This window comes from Triturus cristatus, chromosome 7 (assembly GCF_964204655.1).
Source record: "Triturus cristatus chromosome 7, aTriCri1.1, whole genome shotgun sequence".
Taxonomy (NCBI): Eukaryota; Metazoa; Chordata; class Amphibia; order Caudata; family Salamandridae; genus Triturus; species Triturus cristatus.
This window is the reverse complement of record NC_140590.1, coordinates 1592425835-1592443718: the sequence shown is the minus strand read 5'-3', so window position 1 is coordinate 1592443718 and position 17884 is coordinate 1592425835. Positions and strand designations below refer to the sequence as shown.

General features: G+C 44.1%; 1 protein-coding gene across 1 annotated transcript in view; it reads left to right on the top strand.

Moving 5' to 3' along the window:
• LOC146812454 (piezo-type mechanosensitive ion channel component 2-like) overlaps window positions 1–17884 on the top strand; it is a 711007-nt gene that overhangs the window by 276892 nt on the left and 416231 nt on the right. The window contains exons 19-20 of the mRNA XM_085619448.1: window positions 2793–2956; window positions 3673–3849. Of these exons, the coding sequence (XP_085475574.1) occupies window positions 2793–2956; window positions 3673–3849 (341 nt within the window). The remainder of the gene's footprint in view (window positions 1–2792; window positions 2957–3672; window positions 3850–17884) is intronic.

Sequence of the window (17884 nt, the reverse complement as noted above, 5' to 3'; positions counted from 1 at the left end):
AAGTAGGGAGGCAAAAGAGTATGGAGTTGTGGAAACCAAAGTTAGTGTAAGCGACAAACAGGTATCCAAACTATATAGACTCTTAAGAACTATGAGTAATCCTATGTACAGGGATAGGTTGCCCTTGATAAATAGATGGGTAAGTAAATATCCTGAATTGTCCAACAAACACCAATCTAGCTGGTATATTGTATCAAAATTTTAAAAATGGGAAGGATTTCAGAATTTCACTCGGACACCATAGTTAGAGAAGAACAGTCCACATATATTCAGAAATAGTTATAATTGGTCATTTAATTTATAAATTAGTCTCTCATGTGCTGCAACCGTGGCCATAGAGTTCATCCAGTCTGTGAGTGTAGGGGTGGTTCTGATTTCCAGTTTTGTAAAAAGGCACAGTGTTCTATTGTCTTACTTACATTTCTGCCGCCGCACTGTTACATTGCCCTATCGTTCCCTGCCATTCACTTTAAAAAGAGAATGGAATTGGCAGTGCAGCCTGTCTTAAGGCTGCACAAAAGTTACTGTTTTGCCACATTTGTCTACTGGCCTTTCCGAAGTATGGCTAAAATGCTACACAAAATGTGAGTTTGGAAAAAGTGCCCCAGGGTCTCTGCATGTGGACAAGGTTATTTAGTGCTTCTGATTATCAATGTAGATCCCCTCAGAGAGAACACAATTTGTATCAATAAGGCATATTTTGAATGTGATAGATGGAATGATTCATTTGATAATTAGCACTGGCATTGCTCTGTGTAGGTCCTATTTCACTATATTGCCCTCCAGAATGGCACTGAGGTACTTCTCCCTCTTTGAGGAGGATATTGCACCTTTCACTAGTCTCACCTCTCAGTAATCATGGTGTTGTCTGCCTCAGAACTAAAGCAGAAGTGACCATGAGGTTTGCCTTTCTTATATTACACCTACAGTAACTTTAACTCCTTGCTTAGTGATACCTAAAAATTGACAAAACATTCCATTTAACTGTAGGACATCGTCATCTTTGTGGCTGACAGAAAGGGGCAGAAATACTCCCTATTGTGGGATTTTAGGGAATAACATGTGAAATTGGTATTTCTGCACTGAATCTCAGGGTGAAATAGCATGTCTCATAATCTCAATGGGCCTAGTAACTCCTGTTATTTGCCCCAGCTGGATTATCAGGAGCATTCAGGTTGAGACATACAAGGTGAATTTAGACTGCAGCACTGCCTTAGGAAACTATCTTCTTTCAAAGGCCCTTGGTGTCACATACCCGGAACAGAGAAAGAAATACTGTTTAATCAACAATCAATCAATGAGGAGGCCTTGTAGTAGAATAGAAAGTGGTGTTTATAAATGAGGTAGATAAACAAGGAGTGAGAAGCTAAATTGGGACAACCCTCAGCCTCCCTTAAACGTAATCAGTACAAAAGAGAGGGAAAGCCTCACAACTGATGAACTCCTAACGTTTTAAGAGGTCAAATGTATTGGTCTCAATATATATCAAAGTGGAAAGGAATCTGCACCCAGGTAAATCGGTGCTACCCTTGCATCACATGGATATATTAGTAGGATCCTCACCCACTAGTATCACCGGTGGCATGCTTTATCATTGGATCCTTACCCACTGCACCTAGTGTGAGTGGGTGGGCTCGGCGCGGTTTGTAAGCAGAGCTCTTACCAAAACCTAAGTGCTACAAGTTAAAAAAGCCTTCAGGAGCCTAATTCTTGTTTATTAATAAGGGCCTTTAGCTGGGATAAATACAGTGTGATGTTTCGATGAAAGCAATGACTCCTAACATCTATAACTCAGTAAGGTCGACGTGTTTCAGCCTGTTACAAGTGCCACTCAGGGTCAGCAGGCTTTCTTCAGGATTAAATAAATCCGTAGCTTTTCTACAGATTGTGTTAAATACCAACTCCCTAATGCTGGTTTACACAGCATGCTAAATAAGAAGCATGCAGTCATACAGAGCACATAGGACATTTTCCCTCTAGTGGTCTATGATTCCGAAAAATTCATGCTCCATGAGGTATTGGGGCGATCTCTGCCGTCACACTTATGCCAAGGGACATCGTCCTCTCTTGCACCTATTCAGCTCCCAGCACTTGAGTTCATTAGTTGTGAGGCTTTCCCTCCCTTGTGTCCTGATTATAAATGAGGGCCAACAGACCCACCCAATATGCTCACCTAATGCTTACTCTTTTAAACATTCCACATCATGCAGCAAAGAAAAACACTGCAATATGCAGCACAAAGGAGACAGTCATTGCAAACAAGAAAGAAGGAAAAGGTGTAGGTGTAACTCAGAGAAAATGTGCTGCTGACCATCATTATCTGCTTGTGCAATTTTTCTGGAGCTGAAGACCTTTGGCAAAATACTTCAAGCTGTTGTAGCTCATATTTCTTTAATGCATCATCTCCATTACTTAAGACCCTTCCAGGTGACAGCTTTTTATTTGTTCATCACTCGTAGCAGAGCATGCCAAAGGTGTTTGGTTTACTGCTTAAGGTAAGGACAATAAGAGCTGTTCTTGGTTCTTTTTTATCAAGGGGCAGTGGGATAGAAGCAGCCAATGACATCCCTGCTTCGGGTACCTCGTTCAAAGGAAGGAACACATTCCTGAATACTGACAAAGCCTAAAGGTGTGAAGTCTAGTTATAAAGACAGGTCTTAAAATATAATCAGCATTGTTTCTAACTTAATACAATGGACTTCTTTCGAGCATTTTGTAAACAGATGAATCCTCATTGTGCACTGGTAGTGTTTTCCTGAGCAGTACTGAATCTTTTTCTTTTTTTGTATTAGAGGACAAGAAGAACAAGTGGATTTTGGTGGTTGACAGGAGCACTGCTATACTCCTGAAGTTGTTGGAAGCTTTCCATGGAATCCAGGTCTTGGGCTGGAGGCTTCTTGAGCTGCACATCATCAAAGTTGTGGCAACCATGACAATATGGATTACGCTGAAAGAGGTGAGAGAAAAGAGCTTAAGGAGGCTAGGGAACAGCATTGAAAACGTAATATTCTGGTACAGTACCACACATTGTACTTTTCAGATAGTGCATGATGTAAGGTCTGTTACCTGTTGGACGTGAGCAGAAGTGATGGATTGAGGGTCCTGACGGCTGGAGTCCTTCATGACAGTTCAAACACCTTACACTATCTGTATCTCCAAGCTACACACGCTGTGTGTGTCCCAAGGTCCTCATATTGTTTGTGAGCCCCAAATTTACATGCTGACCTCTTAGCCTCCCACGAAGCACACAGACTTCCAGGTTATAAACACCTTTGCTTGACAAGACTCCAGACACTTTCTAGTCTGCTCGTTGTCTTATTGTGGTGCTCTGAAACAGGCTACCTTACAGCCCCTGAATCTACCCAGAAGCTTTATAGGGGTGTGCATTTCTTAGGACAGTCCTGGGTTCCTCTGAAGATCACCTACACAACCTGATGTATTTTGTCCTCTGCTATAGTGTAAGTCAGAGATTAATGCTACCACACAGAGAGCCCTGCTCTTTAGTCTGTTCTGTAACAGGATTGTTGATTTTTTTCAGTATTTTTTTGTATTTTACTCCCTCTTTACGGTGTGAAATGTCAATGATTTAGGAGAAACACTTGGTTATCATTTCGAAAATTTAATGTGCCAAGTCATCATGGAAAAATTGTATGGTTCTTTCTGGTCACGCAGGTATCTCTGATGAACTACGTATTCTTCATTCCATGGACATTTGCTCTGCCATACTCTAAGCTCCGCCCCCAGGCTTCTCGCATCTGCACCATTTGGTCGTGTGTCATGGTGATCTGCAAGATGATGTATCAGCTAAAATTTGTCAAGCCAGAAGAGTTCTCGATGAACTGTACAGAGGTGAGCTTTCAGAAATATTACCTCTTCTGTAAATAGTTTGTCCGTAGGCTGACTAACCGGTAGAAAAACAGAGATCAGTGACAGGCCATTGCATGTGTAAAAGCTCATAGGCATTGGTCAGAGCTATTCACTTGACTGACAAGTGAATGACTCTACCTATGGGTCTTTGAGAGACAACAGACTGTTGGGACCTCTAATTAACTTTACAGTGGCTTTATACACCAGGCTTAATGCTCCATACTCTGAATGTGCTTCTATCCATTAATTGCTTTTAATAGGCGCACTCAGTCAATGTTTGTTCACTTTGAGTACATTTTAATCTGGAATTGGTATATCAACAAATGTCTTGTTCTTCAGTTTCTTTATTCCTCTCTCATCCCCTTTAGAGTTATAATTGCTGATTTGTCTCGCCATGTTTTATCCTTCCTTGTTCTTTATCTCTCCTTTACTGCTGTGTCTCTCTCTCTCACTGTCACTGTCTCTCTTCTGCTAATTTATATCACCTTTTGTTTTCTCGTTGTGTTTGTTGTCCAATTTTTATAATCTTACCCTTCCCAGTTTTTATCTACTCCTTAATTGCTGTCAATTCTTTATTTTCCCAGATTTCAGCTCTTTCATTGGTGGAATATTTTCATCTTTCTCAGTAGCTTGTTCTCTCTCAAGTTCTTCTCCTATTTATACTATCCCTCAGTCACAAGTTGCTTTATGTTTCTTGCTCCCCTTTGTTTTTCTTTCTCACACCTGTCTTTTCTTGCTTCCTTTGTCGCCCTGCCTCCTCCCTTCAATAGTGATTCTTTAAATTTGCAGGTTTTCACGTTCCTTTCACCATACTCTAGCATCATTTTAGTTGTGTACTTTGGCGATTTTATTTTTTCATGGGCTACTGTTCCATTCCTTGCCATGACCACATATTTTAAGGTTTTGGATGAAAGGAGCTGGAATTTGTGGCCAAATATGACATCTGCTGACGAGAGAACAATCTTGTCAGATATACGAAAGACTAATAATGACATTTAAAGTAAGTGTTGCACCAACATTTTATTGAGCTTCTTTGGTTTCCTACGAGGATACATAACTTTTTTTTTAGTCAAATTTTTTTGGTTTTGATGGAAATTTATTCATAAAAAAGTGCAACATTGCATCCATCCCATCCCCTCCAATTTGCATATCTCCCAAGGAGGCTGCAGCTTTGCAGAGTACATTTCCCGGTATATTCATCAGTCCATAAAATTCCCACTATCTCCTCCATATCTTGTGATGCGTCTTGGGACAGCCTCTCACCATATATATCAGATCTTCTTGTTTGGTGCACCAATTCATAGCTGCCCTCCAGCCAGTCAGGCTAGGCAGGTTGGTAGAGGCAATATGTCTTTTGGCAATGATTGTTGCCATACCCACCAGTGCACGGCCCTCCATGTGTACCCCAAGTTCTCCAGGAGGCCCAGTAAAGCCAATCCAGGCAACAGTTCAATTGGTCTCTCCAGCACTTGTGTAAAGGCAGTGGCTCTCTGTTGTGGCAAAGTGTGAACACTGCCATACCGTGTAGAAAAAGGCCCTAGCCTAATGCATCGAATCAAGCTTAATAACAGCAAAGAATTCAACATCATCAAAGAATTTTCCAACCCCTCAGCTGCAACGAACAACATTACCCCCTCACAGGAACTCTGCGACAACCTTGCAAACTTCTTCCTTGACAAGAACGCCAACATCTACAGAAACTTCAAACCCCAACACAAGGCCACCGACTTCAAGCAACTCAGCGGCCTCGCTACCACCACAGACATCCGACTAACCAAATGGAGCAGCTCGCCCCATGGGACACTACCTCCATCATGAACTTGCGCCATTCAGGGACCTCAACCGACCTATGCCCTCACCACATCTTCAACCCAGGCTAAGCCAGAATCCACTACGTACTCATCATCTTGTTCAGCACTTAAATTGCCACGGCCACCTTCCCTGAGGACTGGAAACAAGCAGAAGCCAATGCCCTACTACAGAAACCATTGGCAGACCCCAGTTGTGAGATAAATAACAGAGAGTGGGAAGGGAGGTGGCAGCGACCGGTCTCGGCGTCATCCTATGTAGACAATAGAGATTTTTCTAGGGCTTGGGCATCAGGTACTCGAAGTGGAAACCTTATATGGAGGCAGAATTATTCGGTCACGACTTCATTTGCCTATGGATCGTCTCTTTCCTCAACAGAAGAACGCACAATGTCTGCCTTCCTCCTTCACCTCCTAACCCAAACAAATCATCTGTGGAGCACCCTAACGATCCTCGCTCAGCCCCACCATCTTCAACACTTGTATGACACCTCTGGCTAGCATCACCAATACCCCCATACTCAACATCATATCTAGGCTGTCCGGTTTTAGGTTTAAACCTATAATAACTGATAAAACACAACTAAAAGGGAACTAGCCCTCACCAGTGTAAACATATAAACACTGAAAAACACCTGCAAAACCACAAAACAAATGCCATTCAAAGAAAGGAAAAGAAGAGTGAAAGAGTCATTTTTTTTCTTCCTAAAGGGGCCAGTACAGTATAACTTTGTTTATACAAGCTAGCAGCAAGAAAGACTGGGCTAACATTATTCTGCTTGAGTTTTGTTGTTTAGGGATTTTACTAAAATATTGTTTCTTCTTCCTTTTGCTTTTTTCGGTTTTGTGCTCTTGGGTCTAAAGATGCCGGGTTAAGAAGCATGTTTGAGGTCTTGTTTAATTATTTTATAAATTGTAGAGAATCAAGGAATATCAAAATCTTATTTGATATTTTGGCTGGTTTTGAGTCTTTCACTGATAGGCAAAATAGCTAGTTTCATAAGAATCTTTCCCAATATGTGCCATCACATTTACCCACAGAAAATGGGTAAAAATCCTTGATACATCAGCCCCCAGTTTCTAGTGAGCCAGTATTGATAGTAGGTGAAGTGCCAACACCTCAGGCTTTAAACATTCAGTGCAAGGTATAGTGACAAGTATATATAGAAAGAGTGCTATCACCAAGCATATGGGATACTGGTGAAAACATGACACCAGACTTTTGGAAAACATGGAACGCAAAGTTACTTGGAATGCTGCTGCTATAAGGTTCTTTTGAAGTTCAACATAGATTGGAGTGATATTGTTTGTATTTGCAGTGGTTCAGCTACGTATATGAAAAAGTTGTGTCATGACCTGACAAAATCGATATCTGAGCTGAAGTGCTTCCCTGTAAGAGATCCTTGCCACTTGTTAGATGGTATGCTAAAAGCATCTTTACAATCTTCAGAGTTAATGAAGAATTCTATTAACTTTTTAGTCCATTCTGGTGCACTGTTTTGTTATGCTCGGGAACTACAACGCAAATATTTCTAATTTTGTGCTTTGTGCGGCATCAAAGAAAGAGTCATCCCAACTGTGTCACTTAGCTGATGGTTCTCAGTCCAAGGGGCGGTGAATGCTATATTATCCATGTGGCAACCATTTACAGAATGTTTGCTGAATGATAATGCCAAAGGCAAGAAATGTGAGGATCTTTGGTCTCATATTGTTAGTGATTTGAAAAAAGTACACTGTACTGCATTCTTAGATTTTTACAGGAAAACATAGTAGCTGTAGTGTTCATAAAATAACTAGAGTCTGAAAACACACTTGTCTGCCAAGTGTTCAGTATGATTGGTGTATATGTGAAATATCTTGAAAGTAGGCTAGGCGACACGCTTAGTGACTTTGGAATTGCAACATGTTCCATGTTAGAGTGCTTGCCACTTGGTAAGCAAAGCAATGTTGAAGAGCAATTCAGGAACTTTTATTTTACAATGTATGAGAAATGGCTTGCAACGATGCAAAGAAATGTCCCTTTACCAACCATGGCATTTGAAGTCAATGAAACCTTACTGTGGTACTCTTACAAATTCTAGATCCCTTCCATAAAGGGGAATTTTCCCTGTAGTTTCAAAAGTGCTGTTACATTTTTGACCACTTCAATAACTGAGGTCATAAGTGCCCAGTTCAACGCAAATGTTGCAGAACCTGCCCAGAGAATCGCAATCTTCAAGTGCACCAGTATTGGCATGGAAAGCTATGTCAGTGTCCAGAGATAGCAAATTGTGTACTGGCTGTTTTGGTGTTGCCCGTCTCAAGTGCCAATGTTGAGAGGGTCTTTTCCTAGAAAAGGGTTTACATGGGAAGGAAAGAGCAAGCGCACATGACCAAAGACTCACTGAAGAAGTATTGTATGGTGTACTGCAAAAAGTTTGATTTGCAAAACTTTATTTGGACCTCGTATATACTGTACGGACACTGTCTATATACCATGCACAATCAGTGTAGAAAGCAAGCTATAATAAAAGCAAAACGTTCCATAAACACCGGAAAACACTGTTTCTGTTGTTTTAAATGGCGTGAAAATGTGTAACCACTGATAACCACTGTTATTTTAAGGAATTGAAATCACTTGATAACACTGAAAAAAACCACCAGAATTTACCAACAATAGAAAGTGAAAACAAGAAAGCCTAATCAAATCCTACGTCAATGACACATAACTCTTCCTCTCCCTCTCCGTCTCCGAAGACACCACCAAGACCAGCTTCCACAACTGCTTGACAGACGTCGCCAACTGGATGAAGGACAATTGCCTTAAGCTCAACATGGACAAGACAGAGGTACTGATTTTTGGAAACAAAAGTTTCCCATGGGACTCATCCTGGTGGTCCTCAGACCTATCTTTACCCGCACTGTCCACGCTAGGAACCTAGACATTCTGGACAACAAGCTAACCATGATGACTCTGGTGACCTCTATCTCCTCCTGCTTCTTCATCCTCCGCAGCTTTGTAAAATTTTCAAATGGCTACCCCAAAGCTCAAGACGCCTCATCACCCATGCCCTCATCTCCAGCTGACTGGACTACAGCAATGCTGTCTAAGCAGGGATCGCAGTTCACCTCCTCCAACGACTACAGACCATACAGAACACTGCATCCAGCTTTGTCCTGGATCTCCCTCGACAAACCCACATCACCCTGTACCACAAAGAACTCCACTGGCTCCCTGTACAGAAAAGATGCCAGTTCAAGCTCCTGACCTATGCATACAAGGCCCTACACAACTGTGGACCCGCCTACTTGAACTTCAGGCAGTTGCCTGAACTTCCATCAGCTCACCAGACACCTCCATTTCGCGTCCCTTTTACTAACCCTCACCTGGTGTAGCAGATGCGGAGGTCGCTCCTTCTCCTACCTAGCAGCGAAGACATGGAACGAGCTGCCCTTTCATCTATGGACCTCCCCATCTCTTCCAGAGTTTCGAAAGTCACTGAAGACCTGGCTACGCTGGCTAATCAACTGGACCCTGCCAGCGCCCAGATACCCTCACGGGTGACAAACAACACTCTGCAAATCTATTGATTGAAAAAGTCATTTCCTACAAACCTGCTTCTGACATAAGTGGGTGCAGCAAGAATACCTGTGTGTCAAAGACGTTGTGGTGTGAGGCACGTCATATGCAATTAGTTTTGTTGAACCAGCCGCAGCCCAGAAGATATCCTGGTTTCTCTTGGGGCCATATATGCCTCTCTCCCCTCAGTAACCTCCAGGGTACCCAGCCATCATTCCCATTTATGTCTGAGGTTCACGAAAGCTTCGGGGGCATTGCAGACCGATGAGTGGTATATCTGGGAGACTCCATCTTGACCAAGGTGGCCCATCAATAGCTTGGCCTCCATCGGACTGAAGTCAGGAAGTTGCAACAGTTGTGTTTGGTAGCTACCCAATGAATGTCTGAGCTGCAAGTATTTGTGAAATTGCATGCACGAAGGACAAAAGTGGACCTGTAGGTCTTGGATTTTTTTCATAGATCAATCTACGGCACTTGTCCAGTGCTATACGTGAAGGTCAATCCCTGCAAAGGAGGGACCGAATCCCGGCTGCCACCCCAGTAAACCAAGAATTAGGGATTTGAAATGGGAAATGCTGTAGTACATACAAGAAATGGGGAAGCACCATCATTTTCACCAGGGTAACCCGTCTCAGTATGTTTAGCGGACGTTTGTACCAATTTTGAAGGTCTTTTTGAGGTTTGTTGAAAAGAGGAAGGAGATTAAGACTATTCATGAGGTTTGGCATTATGGATATGTGTATCCCTACGCACTTAAAGCTCAGGTGACGGATGGGAATAGAAGTCTGCCAGATGATGGTATCAGAGAGATTTGCCCCAATCAGCCCAGAGTCCGAAGGCCTCTTCATACACCTTGAGGATTTCCAACACCCTAAGTCCTGAGACTCGGGGGTTGGAGAGGAAAAGGAGTACATCATCAGCACACAACGCTATTCAAGCCAGTCCCAGCCCTGCACCCGGGCATCACAATGGATTATCATGGCTGGAGGTTCTATGGCTAAGGCAAAAAGAAGGGGATACAGCGGGCACTCATGCCTAGTACCCTGTCTAATTGGAAAGGTAAGCGAGAGCACCCCGTTTATGAGGACCGGTGTTAAGGGTTTCCAGATACAGAGTTTGACATACCCGCGATTTCTTGCCCCAAATCCCATACATTGAAGGACTTGGTCCAAGTGGGACCAGTTAACTGTGTCGAAGGGCTTTTCAAAGTTGACAAGCGTTGACAAGGAGTTGATTAAAACACAGGCTCTGGCCAAGATGGTGTTAACACGCCGGGTACATTGCTGAATGCTGCGGTTGGGCATAAAACCACATTGATCGGAGTGTATGAGAGTCACCAGGACACCTTGTAGTCTATTCACCAGAGCTTTGGCAAAGATTTTATATCTGTATTATTCAGAGAGATAGGACAGTAGGCAATGCGTTGATCCGCTGGCTGTCCTACCTTAGTGAGTACAGCAATGGTGATATGTCAGTGAGGAGTGGCTTATCCTGTTTTCGGTCCGGCCGCGGGTGATGGGCATACTGCTGACAGTAGTTGTCTGCAAATGCTTCCACAATTTCAGTAGAGGTTTGTTCTTTTGTTCTCTTGCGCTCAAAAAAATCTTCATGTATCACAAGTACATATCAATCAATCAAGCCATTTATAAAGCGCACTACTCACCCGGAGGGTCTCAAGGCGCTAGGGGGGGGGGGGGGTGCCGCTACTGCTCGAACAGCCAGGTCTTGAGCTTCTTCCTGAAGGGGAGGTGGTCTTGGGTCAGGCGCAGGTCGGTCGGGAGGGAGTTCCAGGTCTTGGCGGCCAGGTAGGAGGAGGACCTTCCTCCAGTTGTCGCTCTTCGGATGCGGGGGACGGCGGGGAGGGCGTGGCTGGTTGATCGGAGATAGCGTTTGGGAGCGTAGAAGTTGAGGCGGTTGTTGAGGTAGCTCGGGCCTTGGTCGTGTAGGGCTTTGTGTGCGTGGGTGAGGAGACGGAAGGTGATTCTCTTGTTGACGGGGAGCCAGTGCAGGTCTCTCAGATGTCCGGAGATGTGGCTGCTTCGGGGGATGTCGAGGATGAGTCTGGCTGAGGCGTTCTGGACCCGCTGGAGTCTCTTCTGGAGCTTGGCGGTGGTTCCGCCGTAGAGGGCGTTGCCGTAGTCCAGTCGGCTGGTGACAAGGGCCTGGGTGACCGTCTTCCTGGTCTCGGTGGGGATCCACCGGAAGATCTTTCGTAGCATGCGCAGGATGTTGAAGCAGGACGAGGAGACGGCGTTGACTTGTCATGGAAAGGGAGGAGTCCAGGATGAAGCCCAGGTTTTGTGCGTGGTCTGTCGGTTTGGGTGCGGTGCCCAGGGCGGGGGGCCACCAGGAGTCGTCCCAGGCGGAGGGCGAGGAGCCCAGGATGAGGACTTCCGTCTTGTCTGAGTTCAGTTTCAGGCGGCTGGTCATCATCCACTCGGCTACGTCTTTCATCCCTTCGTGGAGGTTGGCTCTGGCGGCGGCGGGGTCGTTGGTCAGGGAGAGGATCAGCTGGGTGTCGTCGGCGTAGGAGATGATGTTGAGGTTGTGTTGGCGTGCGATGGCCGCGAGGGGGCTCATGTAGATGTTGAAGAGGGTGGGGCTGAGTGAGGATCCTTGGAGTACGCCGCAGATGACTTCGGTGGCCTCCGACTTGTACGGTGGTAGGCGGACTCTCTGTGTCCTTCCGTCGAGGAAGGAGATGATCCATTCCAGTGCCTTCTCCTGGATTCCGACGTTGCTGAGGCGCTGCACTAGGGTGCGGTGGCAGACAGTGTCGCGGAGAGGTCTAAGAGGATGAGGGCCACTGTCTCTCCGTTGTCCATCAGGGCTCGGATGTCATCGGTGGCAGCGATGAGGGCGGTCTCGGTGCTGTGGTTGGCTCGGAAGCCAGACTGTGAGGGGTCAAGGGATCCATTCGTCTCGAGGAAGGCGGCCAGCTGCTTGTTGACGGTCTTCTCGATGACTTTGGCTGGAAACGGGAGGAGCGAGATGGGGCGGTATTTCTTGAGTTCGGTGGGGTCCGCTGTTGGTTTCTTTAGTAGAGCGCTGAGTTCGGCGTGCTTCCAGCTCTCGGGGAAGGTGGCGGTGTCGAAGGAGGTGTTGATGATGTCCCGCAGGTGGGGTGCGATGACAGCGTCGGCCTTGTTGAATACGTGGTGGGGGCAGGGGTCGGTCGGAGATCCGGAGTGGATAGAGTTCATCGTGCGGATGGTGTCTTCTGTGTTGATCGGGGTCCAGGCGCAGAGGGTGGTGGTGGGGGGCGTTGGTGCGGTCGTGGGGGGCGTTGTTTGCGGGATGAAGCTGTTGTGTATGTCAGCGATCTTGTTGTGGAAGTAGGAGGCGAGGGAGTTGCAGAGGTCTTGCGATGGGGTGATGTCGTTGTTTCCGGCGTTGGGGTTGGAGAGCTCTTTCACGATGTTGAAGAGTTCCTTGTAGTTGTGTGCGTTGTTGTCCAGCCTGTCCTTGAATGCAGTTTTCTTGGTGGCGTGGATTAGTTGATGGTGCTTCCGGGTGGCGAGCTTGAGGGTGGTCATGTTGTCCGGTGTTGGCTCGCTTCTCCAGGCTTTCTCGAGGGCTCGGCATATGCATAGTCGTTCCAGTAGAGGAAAGTTCTTGATGCCCCATTCGATCAGTTATATATGGAATTAGTTAGGAGCCCTATGACCATGTGGCCGACTAGTATAGGAGTTTACTCTTTTATCACCACATTCATATACCTGCCTAGTAGATACCCTTCACCACTGGCGCGTCTCATTCATCGTGAGCTGTCGTAATGAGGCTCTGTCGAGCTCAGAGGGGCTCTAAGGGGTCCAAGAGGCATTGTGTTTCCAGCTCAAGAATACTAGTTTCAAGTTTAGCTATACAACTATATTTTCGGTCGACTTGCTTAAGGTAGACTTTGGCCTCACCCCTAATCGTAGCCTTACTGGCCAACCTGAGCATGGCAGTCACTTCCACCTTCCCTTCATTTATTTCAAAGTAAGAATGGAGGCCCGTGGCCAAGTGTTCAGTGAACCACTCATCCACCAAGAATCAAGCATTGAGGCACCAAACTGGTTGTCTACAGGTACTCTGGATCCTGATTCAGAGAGTGAAAGGGGAGTGGTCAGAGATCCCTCTGGGGAGGATACCGGCGGCTGTCGTACAGGGTATGTCAGTGGCTGGGAGAAATAGGAGTTTGTTACGCAATAGGATTTCCTCAGAGGCTGAAGTATGTGTATACATCTTCCCTTACGGGTGCCAACCCCTCTAAACATCGCGGAGGCCCAATGAAGCCATCAACGGCCCAGCACAGATTTTTTCAAGCGTTGTCTTGTGGGGGGACCCGGTGTATCCTCTGCAGGATTTGGAGTGGCATTAAAATCACCCCCAGGGATTGCGAATTCTGTAAGTGCGTTTAGGATCGGTGCCTGCAGTTAGGGCGGTACATAAATGCTTATGATGTGATTGTTCCTTCCTTCTAATGAGCCTTCAGTGCCTGCATAGAGACCATGTGGGTCTGGAAGGTGCGTGTCACCACAAGCGGGAAGCGTTTGTGTAGGATGATGGCCACCTCCCCTGGAGCCCCTGTCAAAACCAGCATAAAAATCTCGGTAATAGCCAAATATACACAAGAAGGCGTAATTAGAGCCCAGGAGGTGTGTTTCGTGCTTTTACAGTATTTCCAGTGCGATTCGACTAGGATAGTGGAGGACAGCTGTGCACTTTATGCGGTCAAGGAGGCCATTGACATTCCAAGTCATGACTTAAAAGTTAGCAAGGGGGACCGTAGGTTAGTAAGGTGAGAGGGCTCTTGCCCTTGTTCGATTTCGTGAGGGAAAAGGATATATTTTGTGGTAGGATGTAAAAGCAAAATTGATGACCTGTTTATGTTAGCCATTATGGTGTTTATCTGCTGAATAAGATACAGACACTTTTGGTTAAGAAGTTTGTCATATGGGAAAGATAGTTTAGAGGGAATGGAAGTTGAGGTTAGGGTTGAAAAGTAAAAATATGTTCAGCTGAAATGTCCAAGTTAGCGACTGTAATAAATCTGTTTCTGATTACCAGGGAGGAAGGATGTTTTTAGGACACTAAGTAGCAGCTGCTTCTATGAAAGGAAGTATACTATACTGAAGATGTACCAGAGAAAAATACAAAATCTGGAGGCTTGGGGAAGATATCGTGGGATAAGTAGAGACCCGATAGGTACACTGAATGAAACACTTGTTGAATGAATATGGGGATACAAGTCTGAAAACAGTGGTTTATTCTGTAGGAGGATATTGTTATGGAATCAATTAACATTATACAGTTGTGATTTGCCCCCCTGGCTGGGGGAGTCTTAGGGTGTGGGAAGCGGGTGACTCTTTTTCTTTGTTTCCTTATGTTTTGGTGTAATTGAGTATTATTCAATTCAACAAAATGTGTTATAAGAAATCTACAAACTCTCAAGCCCACCCCAAAAATAAGTTCATTCCAACAAGAATACTAAACACCTTCTGCCCTCCCAACCGTCAACATATGCACCAGAATCCTAACCATCTTAGTACCCCTGAATTAACCCGCAGACCTCCCAATCACTCTTAAAAATCCGCTAATGCTCTATCCATGTATAACTCCCTGACCAACTTTCTAGGCTACTAGTTTCTGACTGACCTACCGACTACCCTATCTGGTGTTTGCCAAGCTACCCAACCATGTAACAATTGTTCAGTATCCTACTGTATGAAGCATCTTCCGACCTACCTACCACAGTAAAAATCTCCTATTCAACACTTACTAATGAAGTAACATCTTGATAGAATTACCAAACCCCTAAATGTGTATCAATGATCAAAACGTACTCCTTAACAGGGTACTGCCTTCCTAACTCAGCCAAAACAACATCCTAACCAACTTGCCAAAAACAGCAAACTAACAGTGTCCATTCTGGAGACAAACTATCAGGTTGGATTTTCAAAGTTTTGCTCTCAATAGAGGGTACTGTAGCAATAGACCTTTATACGCTGGAAGCTGAGACATTTTGATAAATCACCCCTTGAGTCATGGTATGAATAAACAAATATTTTTGTATTTCTCTCCACTGGGCTAAATTATTTATTTTCCTTTAATTGAAACGGTTGTATTGTTTTATCAGTGTTTTGCATAAAGCTGAACATACGATTCCCAACTTTTTTTGCATGAAAAATAGCCATTTTACTTGACACTAGTCACACACTGAACACAATGAAGTCCTGGGCTGTTCAAAACATGTAAGAGATTGTTTTAAGTAGAAGTGTTCCAGGAAGCAGTAGCAATTGATGCTCATTGCTTCGATATCTCTGTTGTCCGAAATTAGCCTGGACTAAGTACATGTTTACGTAAAGCAAATACACAGCATACGTGTCACAAGTGTAAGCATGTGCACTGTTATCTGATTTGAGCTTCTTCAGTCATGTGCCTAGAGCTTCCCCTTCAGTTATCTCCCAACACCCTTCTCATTCTTTCAAACATGCCAATGGGTTTAGCACCAGAATACTGTAACCAAAATAGTTTGATAGGAATATTAGCCTAACTTAGCCCCATTGCAGTTAATAATAGAAGTTACAGACCCAACGGTGCTATATTTTTTAAACAGTATTTAGCACACAACATTTCAATCAGACCAGATTTTAAATGATATTCTGACATACTACCTATCAATGGGAATGATGGCCCCTGATATTCAACTTTATATACAATTCCCATCTTTGAGTGCCACTTCACTGTCCGTGTTCTTCACGTCCATAATAATTACCATGTATCAATAAGTAGAAAAAAGACTATTGGGTTATTTGTTCTTAATGATTTGCAACCTGTCCAGGGAGCTTCTCCTAGCAGTTCAGAAACTACTGGGTACACTCTGGCATTAGAAGTAAGTTAACCAGTTTTACTCTCAAGTGATTCCCAGTATATCACATGGCAGACTTTAAAGAGGGAGAAAGAGTGAATGCAGTCCTTTGAAGGTAGAGTAAATGTGCTCCAACTTTTTTTGATTGGGTATCTATTGCCTTCAGAAGAATGGAAGGCTGAGCTTGCATTGCTGGAGCTCACTAGAAGATTGCATCCAATTTTAGCAGTCAGTGTTTCACTAACCAAACCCTCTTCCTTATAATTAAATACATTGTGTATAAACATCATAGCTAATAATATGTTATATTTACTTCCATTTGTACCAAATATAGTTGTAAATTAACATATCAGTATACACATGCATCTAGCATAAAAATTGTCTCTTTAAATCTACTTCGTCTTTGTGATAATTTTCGTCCTGATGGAAAGGAAACTAGTAGAATGATTCCGAAAGATGAGGAGGAAGAAGTTGTGGGCTTTAGTGGCTTTGGTGAATTGGATTGGAGGAGGGTGGTCTCTGTGCTCTCTCCTAGTTCACTAGTTCAGACTAGAGGCATTTAGGGTTAGATGTATGAAGCCTTTTTGCAGCCGCAAAACAGGCGAATCGGACCTAATAACGATTTGGTATTGGGAAGGGGCGTATTTGGGCGTCCCTTCCAAATGCCAAATCATAGGGGTATGTACTAATATTTTGCAACCGAAATGCGGTTGTAAAACATTCAGACTTTTCCACCAACTCAGAGTTAATGGTAAACAATACGCAAATGGGAAGGGGTGCCATTGGGACCCCTTCCCATTTGAGAATGTTTAAAATGTATATTTTTTAAGAGCCGGCAGTGGCACCACAGACCTCTGCCTCTTCCTAAAAAATAAAAATGAAAAAGTCAATTTTTCCTTTTCTTAAACGAACCCTTTAAGGAAATCGGCTGGATTATAAAAAAATTATTGCTTTATTTAAAAGCAATCACGGACATGAAGGTCTGTGGACCCCACCAGGCCACCATCCTTGTGATGGCTGTGAATCACAGTGGGTCACAAATTGCGACCTACTGCTTGAATATCCATGAGGAAGGTCTATTTGTGACTCACTATGAATCACTAATTAGGAAATAAGGCCCAGATATAACTTTAATATACAAGTAATAGGGATTTGCCAAAAAATCACTATTTGGTAATCGCTATTGGTCTTCATTGAGAGTCTAAGAGGACCCTAAGCTATTGACTAAATAGCTTTATGTGATTGGAGGGGGTGTAATTTCAGAGAGCATTTTTTGGCTTATCCCACAGCACCACTTGATGATGTGCGCTAGCAAGGCTTATAATTGTAAAACTTTAGCATCCTCTATTTTGAGTGAGGCAGGCCATAATGAAGCACTTATCAGGTATGCACACAATGTTAATGGCCATTTATGTTTTTTCCATCAACTCTGTTGTCAAAGTGATTGTGATGAGTCATTTGATGTATCCTGTATTTCAGAGGTTCCTTGGGTGTTTACGGTGCATTGGAATAGCATCTGTTTTAAAACACAATTCTAGGCTAGAGTCTGTTTATTCTCCCAGTATTTCTCTGTACACTTGCATGGCATCTAATATTTCTCCTCTTTGTGCACACACATTGAATCGCAGTTTCCATTTCCCTCTGGTAGGCCCATTCCAGGTATGAATACACACTTGCCAGCATCATCTAATTTACCCTTGGTTTCCATACCTTCATATTCCATTCATTTCAGTGTTGTGCCCACCATGCACCCACATTTGAAAATCAGGGACGTGCAAATCTACATCCTTACACATC